Below are 20066 nucleotides of genomic sequence, written 5' to 3'. Positions count from 1 at the left end.
GTGCAGTTGAGCATCTTTGAACCAATCGGTAGAAATGATATGAAAGAGAGATTCCAATGGCAATTCTCGCCTTTACGTTAAGATTTAAAACTCTTTTCTCTTCCTTGTTGTACCCAAGGACAAACTTCTGCTTCAGACCACTGAAAGATGCGTTTTTGTTGGAAAATCGATGCATAGAGGCGATAGGACCTTTGTTAATGACATCAAGCATGTCATAGTCCATGATCTCGAGAGCATCAATAGCCTTTGATTTCCATGCAACGAAGTTTTGTTCATCGAAAGGAGGGATCTTGCTAACATCATATGACTTAGGATTATAGGAGGAAGACATGGTAACTTGAATGTATCGTAAACTTGCTCTGATACCAACTGAAGGTTTGTATCGATCCGATACAATCAAGTATAAACAATAAAGAAGAAACAAACAACAAAGAACAAGATGGTCACAAAGATACTTTCACTAAGAAAGAGGGTTCTCACAAAGAGAACGAGGTCACAAAGACGACATCAAGCTCTAGTAGGGTTTAACCCTAATAGTATAATATATATGATTACAGAAAATGAAGATCCCACTATTTTGGGGAAGTAACTAATCTATGTAAAGGTCTGATCCTAATCACTAAGATTACATATCAGACATCTATTCTATATATACAACGTATAACTGCCTAATATATATATCATCACCAAGATCATTGAGTTCACACTGACACTGATCAATCAGATGTTGGTGCTGCTGGTCAGTATGTAGTATTTGACTCATCAAATCATAAGTTGTGACCTTATTATTATATATATATATATATATATATATACACACACACACACACACACAACTAGAGAGAGAGAGAGAGAGAGAGAGAGAGAGAAAGAGAGAAATGAACATACCTTACAAGTTACAACCTTATATAAACTTAAGTACTTAACCGAAATAATCTAAGTATTGATAGTATATTCAATAAACATATTACTTAAGAAAAAGTATTACCTTATGTCGACTTCTAAAAAGGAGTTGGAGATGGAAATAATACGTATTTTTGGAAGGAAAGATTGATTGGGAATGAGACTTTAATGGTTACTTTTCCCTTATTATATCGGTTGGAACAAGAACTAGACTGATATATTTCCAATAGAAAGCACAATGGGCTTTGGAGGTGGAACTTGAGGTGAGATCTGAGAAGTGGTACTGAATTGGCTCAACTCTCAGGTTTGTTGGAGGTGTTAGATATGGTTGTGTTTAGCTCTCAGAAAGAGATATATGGATTTTGGATCTCTCAAGTTCACAATACTTTGATGATTGTGTTTAACCCTCGGGGAGATAGATAGATTTATGATTAAAGAAGCGAGATATATTATTAATGACAATGTTTTCATTGGTAGTTATGCTAGTACAAGATGGAATAGATTTGTGCTAAGAAAAGTAAATATTTTGTTGTAGAGACTTTTGATGAATCGTCTTCCTACAAAGGACAACCTGGGTGGAGATATAGGTGTCGATCTTCAGTCGACTTCATGCCTTATTTATGACAATCATTTGGAGGGAGTGGATCATGTTTTTCTAAAATACGAAGTAGGGAAACAAGTTTTGGGGATAGTAATTTGGTGGTGTGGCATGTTTATTCCTTTTGTTGATCGAGTTCAAGACTTTATTTTGTGGTTAGAAAATCTTTAATTATCTAACCCAATGGTATCAGGTGGTGCCCTCCTTCCTTGAGGTCGAGGGTTCAAGTCTCGTGATAGACATAAGTGGAATTATGTGTTCGTTTAGAAGTAGATTATAATATTTGTATTTGTCGGTTAAAAAAAAATCTAATCACAAACGCATGAGGTTGGGCACTATTATTGTCTCTACATCGTGGATCATATGAAAATTCAGAAATGATTTTGTTTTTGCTACTACCAAACTGAAAAAGTATGTAATGAATCTTTGATACTATAGCAATGATTTTGTTTACGTGGTTCGAGCGTAGAAACACTATAATTATGATTGATTTGATTAATTGAGTCTAAAACCCAATCATTAATATTCATTTGTAATTGCTTTTTTTTCATTAATTTTAACTTCTTGCTAGGTTAATATATTCAAAAAGTTCAAGAAAATCCCACCCAAATATTTTAGAGCTACAGCCTCATCCCACGCAAAAATATTATATTATAACTAGATTGCTAACCCCCGCTTCGCGGGGGGCAGAGCGGGTGGCAGAGGGACCTGATGTCGGCATATGATCTCGGTTAGAAGTTTTGGTCAGAAAATTTCGTATGTATTTTCACATATAAGGAATCCGTTTATAGAATAGATAAATATATTAGGGGATAAGCATCAAACGTTATCATTCATTACTGGATTGTTATAGGATATTCGATTACAAAACTGTCGATCCATTAAAGGATGACTATAGAACATTTGATTACAAAAGTGTTGGACTGGTATTTGTCGTCATGGTGCTTCATGGTCTCGAATGATCTTCCTGCAGATGTCTGTTGCTGAACTCATGTTGTCTTGCATCGTTTCGAACATGTCCAGCATGATGACGGTGTCTTGGTCGAGGTCTTTGATGAAGGTGTCCGTGATGACAATGTGGGTGTACGGCATGTCGACCGGTGCTTCTTTTATCATAGTTGCCCTTGTCTCGTATGTGCTTTGAACGATTGCCAGTGATTCCTTCATTGTCTGGAGTTGGTCTTGAAGTTTCTGCATGATCGCTTCCATGTTGTATGTTTGGTGTTTGGTGGAGAAGTCGATATCTTTGGTGTATGATTTTATAGGAGATTATTGTGGTTGTTGGATTGTATTTATTAGAGGCAGTGAATTAGGGTGGCTGTGACCTTTTTTTCCTTTATTTGATAGATGTGATTGTTGGGTTTGGGTGTGGTATTAAATGGGTAATATCTGGGGAAATCTTTGACTACAAGAGGTATATTTGTTTTGGAAAATGGGATAATATAAGAATCGAAATTAATAGCTGGCTTGTCTTCAATATGCTTTGTAGCATGTATATCTATTTGAATACACTACTTTTAACCCTATGATATCTATTTTCATTGATGTAGTTTGTAAATTGTTAATTGTTGTTGTATATAAATTTATTTAATTGTATATGTGGTGATTCATATTAATATAGAGTAGGATAAGTATGTCGCTTATATTAGTGTGATATTAAATATGACATTGTTATGTAAGTATCATTTGTATAGGTTGTTTTTTGTGAAATTTTGGAAAAGTGGAAGCATGCAAACGGTGTCTGTTTATTATTGTTTATATTACATATGATAGTTGTTTAGCATGCCTGTTACAAAAGATAAACATATTGTCCAAAACAAAAGTTGGATTTCTTAGTGCTGTTTGATGATATCTGCTATTTTGTGGTTCGTTTTTGATTTTTTGGTGGTGGTGGCCCTGTGATAGGAGAAATGAAAAGGTATTAGTATTTGTTTTGGTATTTTGTTGTTTATTTTTTATTTCAGTACATCAACTTTTACCTGGTGGAGTGAAGGTGAGAGTGCGTGCCACAGGGCGAGGAGGTCTGCTTGGCTCTGGTGTTCCATCATCTGGTCGCATTCTTGTCATCCGCGGTACGGCTGGTGTTGTTGGGATAGGTGTCTCTGATGGCGTTGTTGATTCTTGGATGTCAATTATTATGAAACAGATGTTGTCGGTTGTTGATGTCCTAAGCATGTGGATACACATTGTTTTTGTTTGTTCTTTTTATTAGTGATGATGGAAGGGAGGCTGTTTCTGCTTGTGAGCGGGTTGTCAGATATAAACTTTTGAAGTGATGATTTTAACAGCTTCCGAGACGCTGTTTCGGATACAACCGCAGGTATAGTGTCCGTAGTGTCGGTAATGGTGACTGTGAATTTGCATCTATTGATATAAAGAACTTGTAAGCAGTATAGTTGGTGAATAATGGTTTTCTGTATGCTTGAGAAGATACTTACGTGTAGGTTGGGTTTTCAATGAGTCCATGTCCACTGCAATACCTGAAAATGGGATCTTTACAGATTGGACATGTTGTTTGGTACCAGCTGTTTTGAAAGTGAAATTCCTTGATTGAAGCTTCTACTATGAATGTTTTATCCTATAGATAAAAAGCAAATAGTTGTCAGAGTGGGAAAGAGATTGTATTTGTATATACTTATATTATTCATATTGTGTTACCAGTAGATCAGATCTGTTTTTCAGTTTCATGTTGTATAGGGTTGAGGGAGTTCGTGATAGTGCTGGTATCGGCCTTGAGGGTCCTGTGAATCTGAAACCATGTTCTTGTTGGTATAGAATTGAAATAATATGGATTCTACCATATTTGTGTAATTTATGTGACTTACAGAGTTATGAGTGATGTTGTCTCCGGTATATCTGGATTGACATAGATATGTGTAGCATGTGATGAGTCGTGCCGTAATGCTCCTACATAGAACGTATTTGGTGATTAAGAATATTAGAGGATATGATGTATATATATATATATATATATATATATATATATATATATATATATATATATATATATATGGAGCCATACAGAGGAGTGTACCATTGGATGTTGATGGTTTTAGGTTTGTTACTGCAACAACCGTTGTTGTAGATGGGTGATCTAGGGAGGCACGGTTGAATTTTTGTGGATTGGTTATTCATTCTTTCCATAGATTGATTGCAAGTTCACTGCCACTAATGGAATTTGAATTGTTTTTGGTGTTAGGCGGTGATGATAGAATTTATGAGTGTAGTTTCATAATTAGTATGTATACCTTTCATCAGTTAGTATAAGCAACACAAATGGTTCTCTATTTGCTTTCGTGCAATCTCTTATCTTTGATAGAACGCCAATGAAGTCTGTTTAGAAGTAAGTGGAAGTATGTAACAAAACCAAATATGAACAATCACTTTACCTCGAAATTGTTCATATTTGTCAATTCACAGTTTCTGCCCTTTTTGTTCCTTGCCTCAAAAGAACAGCAGGGGTATATTTGTCAAGTTTGAAATTAAAAAAAAAAAAACCAACCAAATATGAACAATCACTTTGAATAATATAAAACATTTATCTCCAGATTGTTCATATTGGTTATTTCCCACCTTCAATTTTTTTTTTATTTTTTTTTTATTTTTGTTTTTTTGTTTAATTTCAAAGCTAACAAATATACGTCTGTTGATGTTTGGAGCCAAATAAGAAAAAGGCCAAAAACTATGAAATGACCAATAAGAACAATTTTGGGTTAAATTTTTTATATCATGGATACTTATTATGAGAAATACTGTTTTGCTTTAGAAAAGTTAGAATTCTGTATTTCAATAATGGGCCTGGATTATTGCCTTTAAGATTTGGGATGAAATGAATAAATTTTTTTTTGTCAGATGTACAAAAGTGATTCCCATGGTATTTTGTAGAAATTATAAGTAATACAAATTTACATTTCAGTTATATCGAGGTTTTTAATAAATACCTGGATAGTATGGTGGTGTTTCTCCGAGTTGTATCAGATTTAACTTTGATACGAAGCGAAACCAACTTTTTGGAACTGTTATTGTGTCTGGAATTGGTTGTATGATGGACTTGAGACCAACATCAATATAGAACTCATTTTCAAGAACTTTTTGATACTTGTCTAACTGAGGACAGCTATAATCTGATATGATGTAACATTCTGAAACATTGAAAACAGATTCAATGTAGCTCTTATTTGTTCACTGTCCAAGAATTTGAATTGCATCTCCCTGTAGAAACAGATTATTATAACATTAGATTGAATGGTATTAGATGTGTTTTTATTGTTATAGAATTGTATCGTGTGGTAATCATACATGTTTTTTAAGCAACAAAGCGGTTTGGTTTGTCAATATTAAAGAGTGATAATTAAGAATTTTCTTCATACAAATTTCAAATTTGTTGAAAATTTTAAATCCAAAACCTCTTTTCCTTATATTTTTAATAAATAATAATTTTCTTGATAGACCTTTCATTTGCTGAAAAATTGCAATTTGAAACCTGTTTTTAGTGTAATATATTTTGGTGGTAACTTACAAATCTGTCAACAGCCAGGTACCACGTCTCATATTGGCGGACATCGTGTTTCCATTTGCGTAGTATTCTAACTTGTAAGGGGCCTCCGACACCCTCAGCTTTGAGTTCTGAGATACTCGTCATTACTTGTTTGTGTTTTCTATTATAAAGAAATGTGCGGAGGTAAGCAAGATATTTGGATGAAAAAAAAAATATTGTATAAACATCTAAAAACTGTTCAAACATTGAAGAACATATGAATAAAATGAAAAGTAGTAACGGTGATGAAGGGTATAACAGGCAGTGATATTGTAGACCTCGGTTGAAGTCACTCTGCGTAGTAAATCTTTGAAGACAGCATTTTTTGTTTCGTTGGTTTTAGTCGTGTCACTGCTGTTTATTAGTATCTTTATGGAATCTGGAGATGTTGCTCGGGAGAGGGCAACATAGAGCTGTCCATGTACAAAGACAGGCTGTGACAAATATATTCCAATCTTACGTAGTGATTGTCCTTGACTCTTGTTGATAGTCATTGCGTAACAGACTTTCAGTGGAAACTGTTTTCGTGAGAAGATGAATGGTAGATCTGCTGACTTATGTATGAACTTTATGCGTGGTATGTATACACGTTTTCCAATCGAAGTGCATGTTATGATTGTCGCTTCAATAACAGTTGGTAACAATTGTGAAACAATCATACGGGTACCATTGCATAAGCCTTCCCTCTGATTTATGTTTCTTAACAGCATTATTGGACAGTCTACCTTAAGTAGAAACTCGTGTGGTGGTATTCCTGGAAAGGTTAGGTGGTTCAGGTATTCTATTGGATAGAGGCCTTCCAAGTCCGATGTGTGTTTCCCATTCGGCTTAATGGTGTCCGTGCTATTGTATATCCTGCCACCTGTTGTCACCATTTTCAAAACATGACCGTTTATCTCATCAGCTGAATCATTTGTGGGACAAACTATCGCTCTTGCTGAAAGCAGTGTGGCAGTCGGTTCATTAAGTGCACCATCCCCATACACAAAATCAATTAAGGTTTGTAGGGAATTGGGAGAAGGTGATATTAGGAGTGAAGATGGAATTTGTATCCAACTTGAGTCCTGTGGGTCATCTTTGTCAGGCACACCTATATGTCCATTACCAATAGCTAGCAGCCATGTGGCAAAGTCTGATAAAGTCATTCAGGCGTGGGGTATTGTGTTAGAGGACTCTAGTCTCATGTTCGTATGTAAAAAGTGAATTATAAAATATGTCCATAAATATGAACTTGGTAGAGTTAGTGCTATAATTCCAGAACGTGTACTTTTTGGTAGAACAGGAAGAGTTTGGCGGAAATCACCACCAAGAAGCACTGATATGCCTCCAAATGGTTTTTCATCGCAGTCTAGCACATCTCTAAGTGAACGGTCCAAAAATTCAAAACACCTTCTGTCACTCATTGGTGCCTCATCCCAGATAATGAGTGTTGTATGTTGCATAAGATCTCCAAGGAAGGTACGCTTTTTTATATCACACGACTTTTTGTTGTTTAAATCAATAGGTATTTTGAACCTTGAGTGTGCAGTTGTCCAGAGGGTAACAAAAGTGATGCGATTCCAGATGCAACAACAGCCAAAGCGATTTTGCCTATTGATCTCAGATACGAAAGAATAGTCGTCCATAAGAATGTTTTACCAGTACCACCGTGTCCATAAACAAACATTAATATTTGCATTTCATTCTCTATGGAAGTAATAACTCTGTCATAGACTGATCGTTGGTCGTTGTTCAGCTTTGGTAATTGATCATTGTGTTGTTTCAGTAGTGCTTCCCTGTCATAACTCATTTCTTCCAATAGCAGTCGATTTTGTAAAACACCAATCACATTCACTGACGGAACTGGAAGACCAAAATCTGCCATTGATTTAGATGGGACAGCGGAACGGAGCGTGTCATCTAAATCATGAAGTAGTTGCTGTTCAACAATTTCAGCAGCAGAGGTAATTGTCTTATCTGGTACTTCGACTCTAAGGGTATGTAAGTAGTCATCTTTCATCCTATCGCATGCAGTATTCCACAACAAAAGTGGATTTCTAACCTCACAGAACAGCAGTAGATGACAGAAAAGTGATCGTAGCTGTGATGCATGTGCCCATGTCGAAGCTTCTGTGAAACATGTCAACCACTCGATATCATCACCTATTAATCTAAGTGCATTACAGGCCGCCCTAAAAGTTGGATAGACAGTACCAGCAACAGTACATAAATCCTCAAACGATGTACATCCTTTTTGGTGACATAGTAACATCCGTAAATAGAATAACTCACCGGAAGTCGGATGTACAAATACAAGGCGGCCTACCGCTTTTGATGATTCGTAAACCCTACGACCCCAACACGTACTTGACTTATCCCATTTGTAATTTTTTGGATAGTCCAGATATGTCAAATCATGGCCTTCAGGGTCCGCTGAATTGCTTTTGAACCACCCAAGCAGGGTAGTAATGCTGGCATATGGATTAGATAATACTTCGGGTATTGACCTGTCTCCATTGAGCACCAATTGTTGCATATTTTCCTCATGAACGGTTAGAATCTGAACAGGTGGATGTCGATGATGTATGTGGAAGTCCAATATCCGCCATGCCGCCTCATGTGGACATATATACCGCCCATCCAAAAAATTTTGGTCCTCATTTATAGGACGGTAATCTTCATTTCCAGTTCTGTGATGATTACCAGTATGCACTGAACTGGGTGATGCATCAGAAGATCCCTCCTTTTGGATAGTGTATCTGACACGATCTGCACCTTTGGAAATATATTTAAATAGGTACTTGATCATCATGCTCCAACCACAATACTCAACATTTATATGTGCACAGAATCGTGAGCAAAGCCTTTTATTATAGGGCACAACATATCCGTTGTCAACAATCTGTCCATATTCAGTAGTGTGGCGTATAGTTGACGTACGTTTGTAACGTACATATCCATCTGTGTCAAAAAACGTAGCATCAAGAAATGGTTTAGGGAAGTGTTTGCTGCATTTACCTTCTTTCATACATGGAGCTTTTTGGTTAAGTGGTCCACATGGACCATGGATCATGCAGGTTGTTATCGTATCGTATAGTTTTGGCTCCTTAATTGGATCTGGCAACTCAGCTGTGATATACTTGTCAACATCACTTCCAATTTTTATACGGTTGGCAGCAGATACCCAGAGTAACGTATGACAATGGAGAAGACCCCTTTTTTGGAACTCAATGGTGTACAGTCTGCAATAATGTACAGATATGTAAATCATAAACCAACGACAGTGTATAACGGGAAGTAGAAACAGCAACATAGAAGACAACACTATAACAAAGAAATTGTAATTTCATATTGTTTAGAACACACAAAAAAAAATTAAAAAAATTAATATATATATATATATATATATAAATTAAATAAATAAATAATAAAAACGATATGTGCAGCGGCAAATTAAAGTTTTTATGAAAGGGAGACTAAAAAAACTCAAGACACAGGTAGAAATGAAACGGAAAAGTGGACAGTCATCAGCTTTAAATGTATGAACTCACGAAAATAAGTATGAAGAACATACGAATGTTAATATATGCAGATTGTAAAATCTATATACAGAAACAGAAATGGTACTAAATTAGGAATTTTACATGGTTTATATAACATATGGATTGAATATGTAGGAAGTGATAAAAGGTTGACAATAAGAAAGATATGAATGTAGCGATAGGAGCAGGAAACTATCTATCCAATGGTAATTTGGAAAAAACGTATACAAAGTGAAGATGGTACACGTAAGGGTAGAAATGATACCATATGTACACATACATAGCTTTGAAAATATGTATGAACCTGAGAAGCAGACAATGAATTAAGAAATTTACATAGTCTATGTCACACATGGAATGAACATGTAAGAAGTTAAAAAAAGTGAAGAATAAGAAATAGATACATACAGTGGCAGGAGCACCAACGTATGAATGCAGCGGTAATTTTCGAACAACATATAGAAAACAAAAATAATTAAGAAAATACAACTTCCACTATAGCATGGTCCCGTCATATAACAATAATTAAAAATTCAATTAAATATTTCTTTATGATAAATTTTTTTGATAAATAACCAATAAGATTCCTGAAAATAGAGCCAACATTTAATCCAATGACGATGCGTATACAGAAACAGAAACAAATACATATCACAACAAAGTGACAACATAATGAACTTATCAATACAGGGGTAATGTTTGAAGAACATATCAGATAGCGAAGGGCTGCATATAAGACTAAAAGCAGCAACATATCTATGAAAGGGTAATTTGCGGAGAACAGATAGAAAATGAAAGTAATCAATAAAACCAAAACTCGACCACAACTGGAAATAGAACCAAAAGTGAGCAGAAACGGTAACACATAGAACAGGTGTAAGACAGAAATCATAAATAGAAAATGAAGAGAATCTATAAAAAGCAGTGAAGTCGATAGGAAGGTGCATATGTTATAAAATGTGAACAAAACTTGATTTGAAGGAATTAAATTAGCATACATGTACAATGACACAATTGAAAACATTAGAAACATCTAATTCGATAGATCCATATATATAAGAATTTGGAAGAAACACAGAGAATATAATATATACAATGAAAGACAAACATCCACAAAACATACAATCAACAAAAATCAACTGCTTTGACAGCAAGATACATAGCATATTAAATAATAACAATATATTAAAAAAAAACGAAAAAAATTAATAATAATAATAATAATAATAATAATAATAATAATAATAATAATAATAATAATAATAATAATAATTCAGTTATATTTACCTCCAGGGCACAAAAGAACAGGTGTAAGACAGAAACCATAAATAGAAAATGAAGAGAATCTATAAAAAGCAATGAAGTCAATAGGAAGGTGCATATGTTATAAAAGGTGAAGTAAACTTTATTTGAAGGAATTGAATTAGCATACATGTACAATGACACAATTGAAAATAGTAGAAACATCTAATTTGATAGATCCATATATATAACAATTTGGAAGAAACACAGAGAATATAATATATACAATGAAAGACAAACATCCACAAAACATACAATCAACAAAAATCAACTGATTTGACAGCAAGATACATAGCATATTAAATAATAACAATATATATTAAAAAAAAACCAAAAAATTAATAATAATAATAATAATAATAATAATAATAATAATAATAATAATAATAATAATAATTCAGTTATATTTACCTCCAGGGCACAAAAATAGTGTACATGAAGAAGGTTCAGACAGGTAAAACAGGAAATCTCATGGTACCTTATACATTATACCTACCAAAGTACATATAACATCATATGAAAATTGTATGAGGAGGCAAGTGGAAAACATACATGCATCTACTTCGCCAAATGTTTTGTCTTCCTTAAGAAACCGGATAAACTTATGAACTTTGATATTGAACACCCGAGCAATGATATCCGCTCTACTATGGAGATCGGTTTGGCGATGTGTATCCATATACCGGGTGATCTCTGGCCACTTTACATTGCATGTAAACGTGATAAAGTATTGTGGACTCCCATACACCCTACATATGGAAAGTGCATCTAAATAATGACTGTACATGAACCGGGGACCACCTGTGAATGACGCAGGTAGAAATACACGTTTCCCAACGGCACCCGCCTCCCTATCTCCCTTTGAAAGCGCATCATAGAGTCCACTAACATAATCAGAACGAAGATTTGCCTGATGTTTTACAATGTAATCCAAACGGCTTTCCTCTATACATGTATACACATAAACCAAATACTGTTGGAAGAGCCGTGATGCGTTCAGAATTGGAGACCAGATATGTTGACGTGTATGGATATGATAGGCATAATACATGTTTACAGTAAGATTTTCACCACTCGTGCCTCTCCGATTGCGAAGCCTCAAACGGGGCGACCAACCTTCTTCACCATATGGAAACAAAAGTGGGTACTGTAAAGGCATGTAACTCGGATGGAGCTTACTGATACGTTGGGGCCGACCGGATTGTGAACGAATTATAATGTCATATGTGTTACATGTTGTGTCATCGCCACTCACTATACATCCCAGGGACCCTGGTAAGGGAAGATCATACCTACGGTCCTGAATGTTGTTAAACAGTCGAACTGCATATGACTGCAAATTACTTCCCTCTGCCATCTGTTTTGCAGTCTTGAAAGTCCGAACGTATTCATTATTGGCACTGAAGAAATCAACCAGAAATTTGACAACAGTAGGATCTAAACTTTTCCCTCTATGACGATCAAAAGCTCTGAGACGATTTTCAACCTCATGGTTTGTATCAAACAGATAAAGCTGTAAAAACCTGGGACCTTTTACAGGATCGGGAGAAAACGACCCAATCTTGTGACTGATCTGACCTGATATCTTAAAAACATATGGACCCCGGCTATCATTCACCTCTTCATCAACATTAGCCCCAAAAGAGGTCATAGAAAACATACTATTATAAGCCCTAATATCCTTTAAAAAATTTCGACTTTCATACAGGGTAATAAACTCAGGTGGAAATGTAGAAGGATATGGAAGAATGACACTCCCACCTCGACAGCAATGAGTGTACCTTGTGTGGGCGAGTGTAGACATATTAAGAGCCCTTTCCACATACCAGAAAAATGCACCACAATACTCACATATCCAACTACAATCACCACAGTCACCATACTGGGGAAGCACAGATACTCGATCAAGACGTGGGCACTTCCGTCGACCACCGATAGGAACACCCCCGGACGACGAAGCACCGTCACAATGCTTCCGCTTTGGCGGAACCGCCATGCTATACGTAGACGACCACACAACCACAATAAAGGAACGGAGAAGACGACAACGGAAGAAAGAAGCGCAAAACAAAACACAAACTTTACCTTACAGAAAGGAAGATCGAGGTGGAGAAACGCAAAGCAGATGACGCCTAAGGAAGAAAAAGACAGCGAAAATGAAATGAAGGTCAACGATCCAAAAGCAAATGAAGACGAATAAGACACGTGGAAGGTGGTGGCCGGTTCAGAAGAATCTGGAAAGACATTAAAGTGACGATTCTTCAACGCTGACCAGCAGAAAAAAGAAGAGGACGGCTGAAGGAAGAATATACCGGTAAAGTGGGAATTTAAGGAAAATAGAAGGACAAAAAGTTAATGTAACTTCAGGGCCGATTTTGACAAAATAAGGATACGATTACTGTTCCTTTCCTTCATTTCTTTAATATATATATATATATATATATATATATATATATATATATATATATATATATATATATATATATATATATATATATATATATATATATATATATTTATAATAATAAGAAGCAACTGATTTGTGTCAATATAGTCATTATAGATATAGTTGATGAGAAATAAATTAAGACTAAATTGTATTATTGAAGTCAAAGTAGGTGGGAGTGAAGTGTAGGTTCCCAAAAACGGATTTCAACACATGAAAAATTAATTGTTTTGTAAGACCGACAACGATATTATTATTATTTATTATTATTATTTATTATTATTATTATTATTATTATTTATTATTATTATTATTGTTATTTATTATTATTATTATTATTATTATTATTTATTATTATTATTATTGTTATTTATGTTATAAACTAATTATTATTTTTATTTTTAACGGCAAATGTACGTACAACTTCAGAGATGAATCAGTGAGAGCAGCACCTAAACTCAACCCACCATTTGAAACTCAAATAGGCGGCAACGTTAGGCTGTCTGGAGTGCATGGACTAACCCATGCGTGAGGCTGACGTGTCCGGCTAAAGGACGCGTGAACACCGCCCCAATGGCCGATGGGTTGGGTGTGATGGGATTGCAAATACGCTCCAAGACGACGAATAGAAAATGAGGGCAGCAGACAACGGTCAAAATTTTTGACCGGATTCTTTTTTCTTTTTCCTTTTCGACCGTTAGACAAAAAGAAAACTTTTTCAATTTAAAAACCATACACTACAATTATAAATACCACTTACTTTGCATACATTTTACACTACAAAAACACATCATCTCTTCCTATATTATTTATTTTCTTCAAAATATGAATCCAAATCAAAATACCCCTCCCACTGCAAATACCCCAAACACTCCAAATGATTCATTTGCAAATCTTACTTACATGCAATTGATAGATCTCCAATCCAATAACAACATCTATTCACCAATCTTTCATACCACCAAAACTACTACCAACAACAACGACCACCACAATTTAATTATCCCCAATTTCAAGCCTTTTAACCCCAATCTTCTCAACCTCAAATATTTCAAGCACAACCTTTAAAACCATCTCAAGCCTCATTATATCAATCCCAACTTATAAACCTCGACCACGACGATAAAGAACGGATCTAAGAAACACAACAACCAATTTGAAGAAGGCAAAAAAAAGAAGAAAAAGAACAAAAAAAAGAGAACTACGCAATGGACCGATTAGGAGGAGGAAGCTTTAACGAAAGCTTGGATTTTTATGTCGCAAGACGGTGACACCGGGAACGCGCAATCGGGTCAAGGTTTTTGGAATCGTGTTCTAGACCATTTTCATGTGCTATTAGGATGGGAAACGGAGCAGACATACAATTCGGGCAATGCAAAATGACGTGACCTACGAGCGGCTTGCACGGAATTTAACGACATATTTGACAATCTTAAAAATATGCACAAAAGTGGTAGCAACGATTTCAATATTTTATCGACCGCATGTTACCAATACAAAATTACCAATAATGGTAAATCATTCGGTAACAAAAAAGCGTGTGAAGTTTTTCATAATGGTCCAAAATGAGTTCTTTATCCGGAGACGGCGCATTCGAGATCTACCACCGGATCCAACAAAATGCCAAGAACTTCCGAGTCCGACGTGAGTTTTGGCCTCGACCTCAATGATGAGTTCGACGACACCGAGGAGGAGGGTCCACCGGAAGTCCAACTTCGTCGACCACCGGGAACGGACAAATCGAGAAAAGGCGAGGTCTTCAAGTGGAAAAGCGATTTAAAGATGTGCATGCGGAAAAAAATAGACAAAAACTCTAAGTTTTCTAGAAACAATAATTTGAAGCAACAGAGGAAGTTCGTAGCCGAAAAAATGGCACTTACCGATCTTCAAATTTAAACACAAAGCCGCAACCGGATCTCGACCTGGAAAATCTTGCCACGTTTCTAAAATTCCAACAACAAGTTTGGGAAAAATATGAAAATTAGGTTCTAGTTTTTTAATATTTAAGTTTTTTTTCTATGTTTTTTAGTAATTTAGGTTTAATTTTCTATGTTTTTTTTATATATTTTTTTAGTAATTTAGGTTTTAAATTTCTATGTTTTTATTTATTTATTTATGTTTTGCTAGTAATTTAGATTTTAAGTTCTTATGTTTTTTATTTAATGTAATGTGTTTTTAGTTAATGTAAAGTATTTATTTATGTTTGAAATTATGTTTTTGATTTAATTTAATGTAAAAAAAATAAAAAATAAAAAGATAAATATTGTGGAGTGGTAAGTATTTCCAATGGTTAGTGGTTTGGTGGTGAGCTTGTAGTTAAGTTGTCGTAACGCTGAGTTGGCAACACTTTTTGAGTGGGTTGAGTGTGACCACTCCCCATTGCCTTAGAATCCGAAAGCAATGAAAACTTTGACTTATTTTGTTGAATCTGAAAGAACCAAAACTAATCTTTGAACTACGATATGGAATCGATTGAACAATAATGGGTTCCAACCCCATTATCTACCGAAAATATACAATTGTATAGCACTCTTTCGTGTGTGTTTGGTGTTTGTTGTGCTACTTTTTTTTTTTTGAAAAGAGAGATTTTATTCGATGAATAAAATGTAAATACACAGTTAAAAACTAAAAAGAGCAAGTTAACAATGGAAACTAATGTACTAATCGAGTCTTATAAAGTGCTGCTCTATGCTTTAGCCAAGTAAGTTTTTTCTTGAACGACGAAGATAATATTAACGAGCTAGCAAGACGCTAGAAACCATTACAAAGTACAAACAATAGTAGGATAAATGCACAAGTCAAACCAACTTAAAAAATTAAAACTAGCATGGTCAACATCATTAATGTCTCTCAAGCATTGCCGACATAAAAAAGAATCGACGTGCACTCCCCTCTCAGAGTGATTAATAGCCAAAGAGATCCTGTTTAGCGTAAGCCTCCAGGCAAAACAATTTACTTTTAATGGAACCCAACTAATCCAATCAAAAGTACACGAGACTCCACCAGAGACAGCCTCCACCATGCACATCCTCAATAAATGAGTCGAGAAATACTCATTAGCTGTACACGCCCAAGTCCAGAAATCAGAAACAGAGGATAAAGAAATATTTCTAATTTTTCCCTTTAGCTCGAATAAAGAAACCGACCCCCCCCCTTCTAGGCGGCCGACTCTAACCACAAACCAACTTCACACTCTCACCCACATCAAGACAACCTATCCACAGCTCTACAGTTCTTGTTGGATTCAATTCGATACAACTCCGGATATATATCATTAAGAATAAGACCATCCAACCACCTATCTTTCCAAAAGAAAGTATCATTTCCCAACCCTACCTTCCTCCTCACAAGTGAATCCAGGTTAACATTCCACTCCTACAAATCATTTTTAATGTTAGCAATAGAATACCACAAGTAGGAAGCGAAGCCTTAGGATTCCTGTCAATGCCATTTATCTTGTGCCATGCTTTAATGCATAATGACCAAAGACTATTTCTATATGTTTTTAGTTTCCAAATCCATTTAGCTAAGAGAGTCACATTCATCACTCTAAGGAACCCCACACCTAAACTACCTTTATGCTTAGGCAAGACTACATCGTTCCAAGAAATCCAATGAATATTTTTTCTATTGTCTTTTCCACTCCATAAGAACTTCCTCCTAATTTTCTCCAAGCAATCAATGACTTTTAATGGAGCCTTAAAAAGCAAAAAAAAAAAAAAAGTAAAGAAGGAGGCTTCTTAAGACTGATTTAACAAGCGTGAGGCGCCCACCCAACATTAAAGTATTCGCCTTCAAAGGAGATAATTTCAGTTTGAATTTATCTACAATTGGTCTCCAATGCTTGGCTAATTTCATATTAGCACCAATAGGAAGACCAAGGTAAGTAAGGGACATTTCTCAGCCTCACAACACAAAATGCTAGCAAGATTCTCAACCTCTTGATCGTCAACCCCTACTCCAAACACCTTGCTTTCTTTTAGATTAACTTTTAACCCCGACGCCATGAAGAAGCACCTTAAGAGCCTATTAAGATTAATTCTTTTCATCTCAGACAATTCCCCAATAAAAGTAACATCGTCCACATAGATAAGATGAGATAGATAACATCATTATTAGGAAGAGTAATACCTTGAAAAAGATGTTGATCACAAGCCTCCCTCATAGTAATACTAAGACCTTCCATGACTAAGATAAAGAGAAAACGGTTAAATGGTTATCTTGTCTAACACCTCGCTTAATAGCAAACTCCTTAGTAGCGGGCCCATTCACGAGAATCGAAGCTCTACCGGTCTGAAGACAACCATTACCCATCCTCTCAATTTGTTGCTAAACCCCATTTGCTCTAAACTGAATCTAAGAATCCCCAATTAGGAAAATTAAAAGCCTTGTCGAAGTCAACTTTAAAAACCAACATCTTCCTTTTGTTCTTCTTCGCCCAAGTAACTAATTCATTTATAATAAAGGCCCCATCCGAATGCTTCTACCCTAATATACGTCGGTTTCTCAATCCCCACAAGCTTTATTCATCACATGTTTTAAGACGGAATTTGAGACTTTTAGACACAATCTTATATATGCACACAATCAAGTTGACCGGTCTAAAGTCTTTCATATATAAAGTATCATTCACTTTTGGAATCATCGAATGAATGATGCATTGCATCCCCGACTAAAATTTCATGTCATCTCTTTTTTTTTTTTTTTTTTTTTTGCAAAATTAAACACACTGTCTTTAATCGTCTCCTAATTTGTTTAATAAATTTGAATGTAAATCCATCTGGCCCGAGACTTTGCCATTTCCGCAGCACCAAATCATCGAAGTAATCCTTAAATCCTTGAATAAGATTGAATTTTTGGAACATATTCAATGAAAGCTTTTGAAAGTCAAATATCAAAAATAAACTTCATGACATGTTTTTTTTTATTGGACCGAATAAACTTATGGGTCAATAATAAATCAACCGTTTTATTTTACTATTTTTCTTTTGAGTTCATGTTTTATACAAATAACTTGTTTATCTCATAATGTTCTGTTTTATTCCCATGATTAAACTTCAAACTTTTATTATTTTTTGACACTAGATTTACGAGTATTTATTTTAGTTTGGAGCATTGTAATATAGTGATGTTATTATTGAGCATATACTTCTTTTAATTTTATAAATATTATATGTGCTTAAAAATAACAATTAGATCAGAGGAATTTATAAAATATTTTACAAATATGAAAATTAATTAGCTATTTTGTAAAAAAACTGTTAAAAATAATCATTAATTGAAAAAAAAGATAAATTTATAAAAAAAGACAACAGCTTGAATTATTTGTCAGCCCGACAAAGAAGCAAATCTGAAGGTTGGATCTGGATGTGGATGACTTAGATGGAGGTAGGGGTGAACAAACCGATTTTTTTTCAAACCGAACCGGTTCAGTAAACCGGTTCGGTTCAGATTCGTGAATAGTAAAACCGGTTCAACCATAAACCGGTTCGGTTCAAACCGGTTCCGTCATAGAAAATCTCGAACCTGTCTAAACCGGTTACACCGGTTCTAAACCGGTTCGATCGGTTTGACTACCGGTTCCAAACCGGTTCACGGTTATTAAACCGGTTCTAAACCAGTTTCAATATCTAAAATCTCGACCGGGTGCGAACCGGCGGTTCGGTTCTTGAATCGGTTCGGTTCATAGTGGACCGCTTCGTAGTGAACCGGTTTACCGGTTCAGTGACCGGTTCGGATCCTGAACCGGTTTTTTTGTGCAAGCCTAGATGGAGGCCTTGATCTGGAAAACAGATTTAAAGAAGGCTTGCAATCGGCCTAAGGCCCAAAATGAACCATTGAGAGCCCACGAACATGGGCAAATGTATAAATATAAATATATAATATATACGTGTTGGTAAAATAAGAAGAGACTCTTTTATGTTTATGTTACGTAAATGGTAATGTTTAAAATCATAAAATGGTACAAGTTTAATTTAGAGTGATTTACACAAATCCTTTATGTGATTTTGAATAATTTCTAAAAATCTGTCTAAAATTTAAATAATTAAATTTTTTTTATAAGGATGATCTTTATTGTATTCTTTTGTTGCCCCAGAACCAACTTAAAATGATAATTTTTTTTTTAACCTTTTGTATCATATTTTCAGACTTTCTTTTAGTTAATAACTTTACAAAGTTAAATGGTTCATCTCTTCTCCTATCTCTTCCCCCACTCCCTATGGTCTAGGCAGAAAATTTGTATTCATCTTTGGGACTCGCTAGATAAATCTTATGATACCATCGCCTAGGTGAATGAAGAAATTATAGGAAAATATTTACTTCTTAAATCCCCATGAATGTAACTCCCAAATCGACTTCTTATTCCTGTAACACTTCCTCCCATGGATTTAAGAAACGGAAATAGAAGTCAATTTGGAAGTTTGTTATACACTTTTGTTTATATATGTTCATAGATATACAAACTTCAGGTTATATTTATCTATTTTACACTTTTGCTATCCAATGTCACTCAACTTGGTTTTATTCTACCTAATTATTTACTAAGCATTAAACACAAGTAAGATACATATATTTTAAATCTTTAGTCCTCACTATCTTCAGTTCACTCGAATCTTTAATATAAGGCTTAAAATCAAGATTCTTAGTATCTTACCTCAAGAGTCAAGAATACTTGAAAAGATGGATTGGGGAAAACTTTCACAAGTGTCTTGCTACTTGAAAAGATCGACTAGCTTTTTCACAAGTGTCATGCTACTC

At 35.0% G+C, this 20066-nt stretch overlaps 2 protein-coding genes across 2 annotated transcripts; both read right to left on the bottom strand.

The window, feature by feature from the left end:
• Positions 1-5683: 5683 nt before the first annotated feature.
• LOC145139144 (ATP-dependent DNA helicase PIF1-like) lies at positions 5684-7183 on the bottom strand. Its single transcript, XM_079073072.1, has 3 exons — positions 6317-7183; positions 6021-6233; positions 5684-5713 (listed from the first exon to the last, which is right to left on the bottom strand). The coding sequence occupies exons 1-3, from the start codon at positions 7181-7183 to the stop codon at positions 5684-5686; spliced, it is 1110 nt and encodes a 369-aa protein (XP_078929198.1).
• Positions 7184-7530: 347 nt separating this feature from the next.
• Positions 7531-12857, bottom strand: LOC145139143 (uncharacterized). The gene is made up of 2 exons (XM_079073071.1): positions 11414-12857; positions 7531-9341 (listed from the first exon to the last, which is right to left on the bottom strand). Exons 1-2 carry the CDS (start codon positions 12855-12857, stop codon positions 7531-7533), a joined length of 3255 nt encoding a protein of 1084 aa, XP_078929197.1.
• Between the last annotated feature and the right edge of the window lie 7209 nt (positions 12858-20066).

The sequence above is a fragment of the Lactuca virosa genome, chromosome 9, assembly GCF_052849685.1.
Source record: "Lactuca virosa cultivar CGN04683 chromosome 9, Lactuca_virosa_CGN04683_v6, whole genome shotgun sequence".
Lineage (NCBI taxonomy): Eukaryota > Viridiplantae > Streptophyta > Magnoliopsida > Asterales > Asteraceae > Lactuca > Lactuca virosa.
This window is presented reverse-complemented; position numbering and strand designations above follow the sequence as displayed.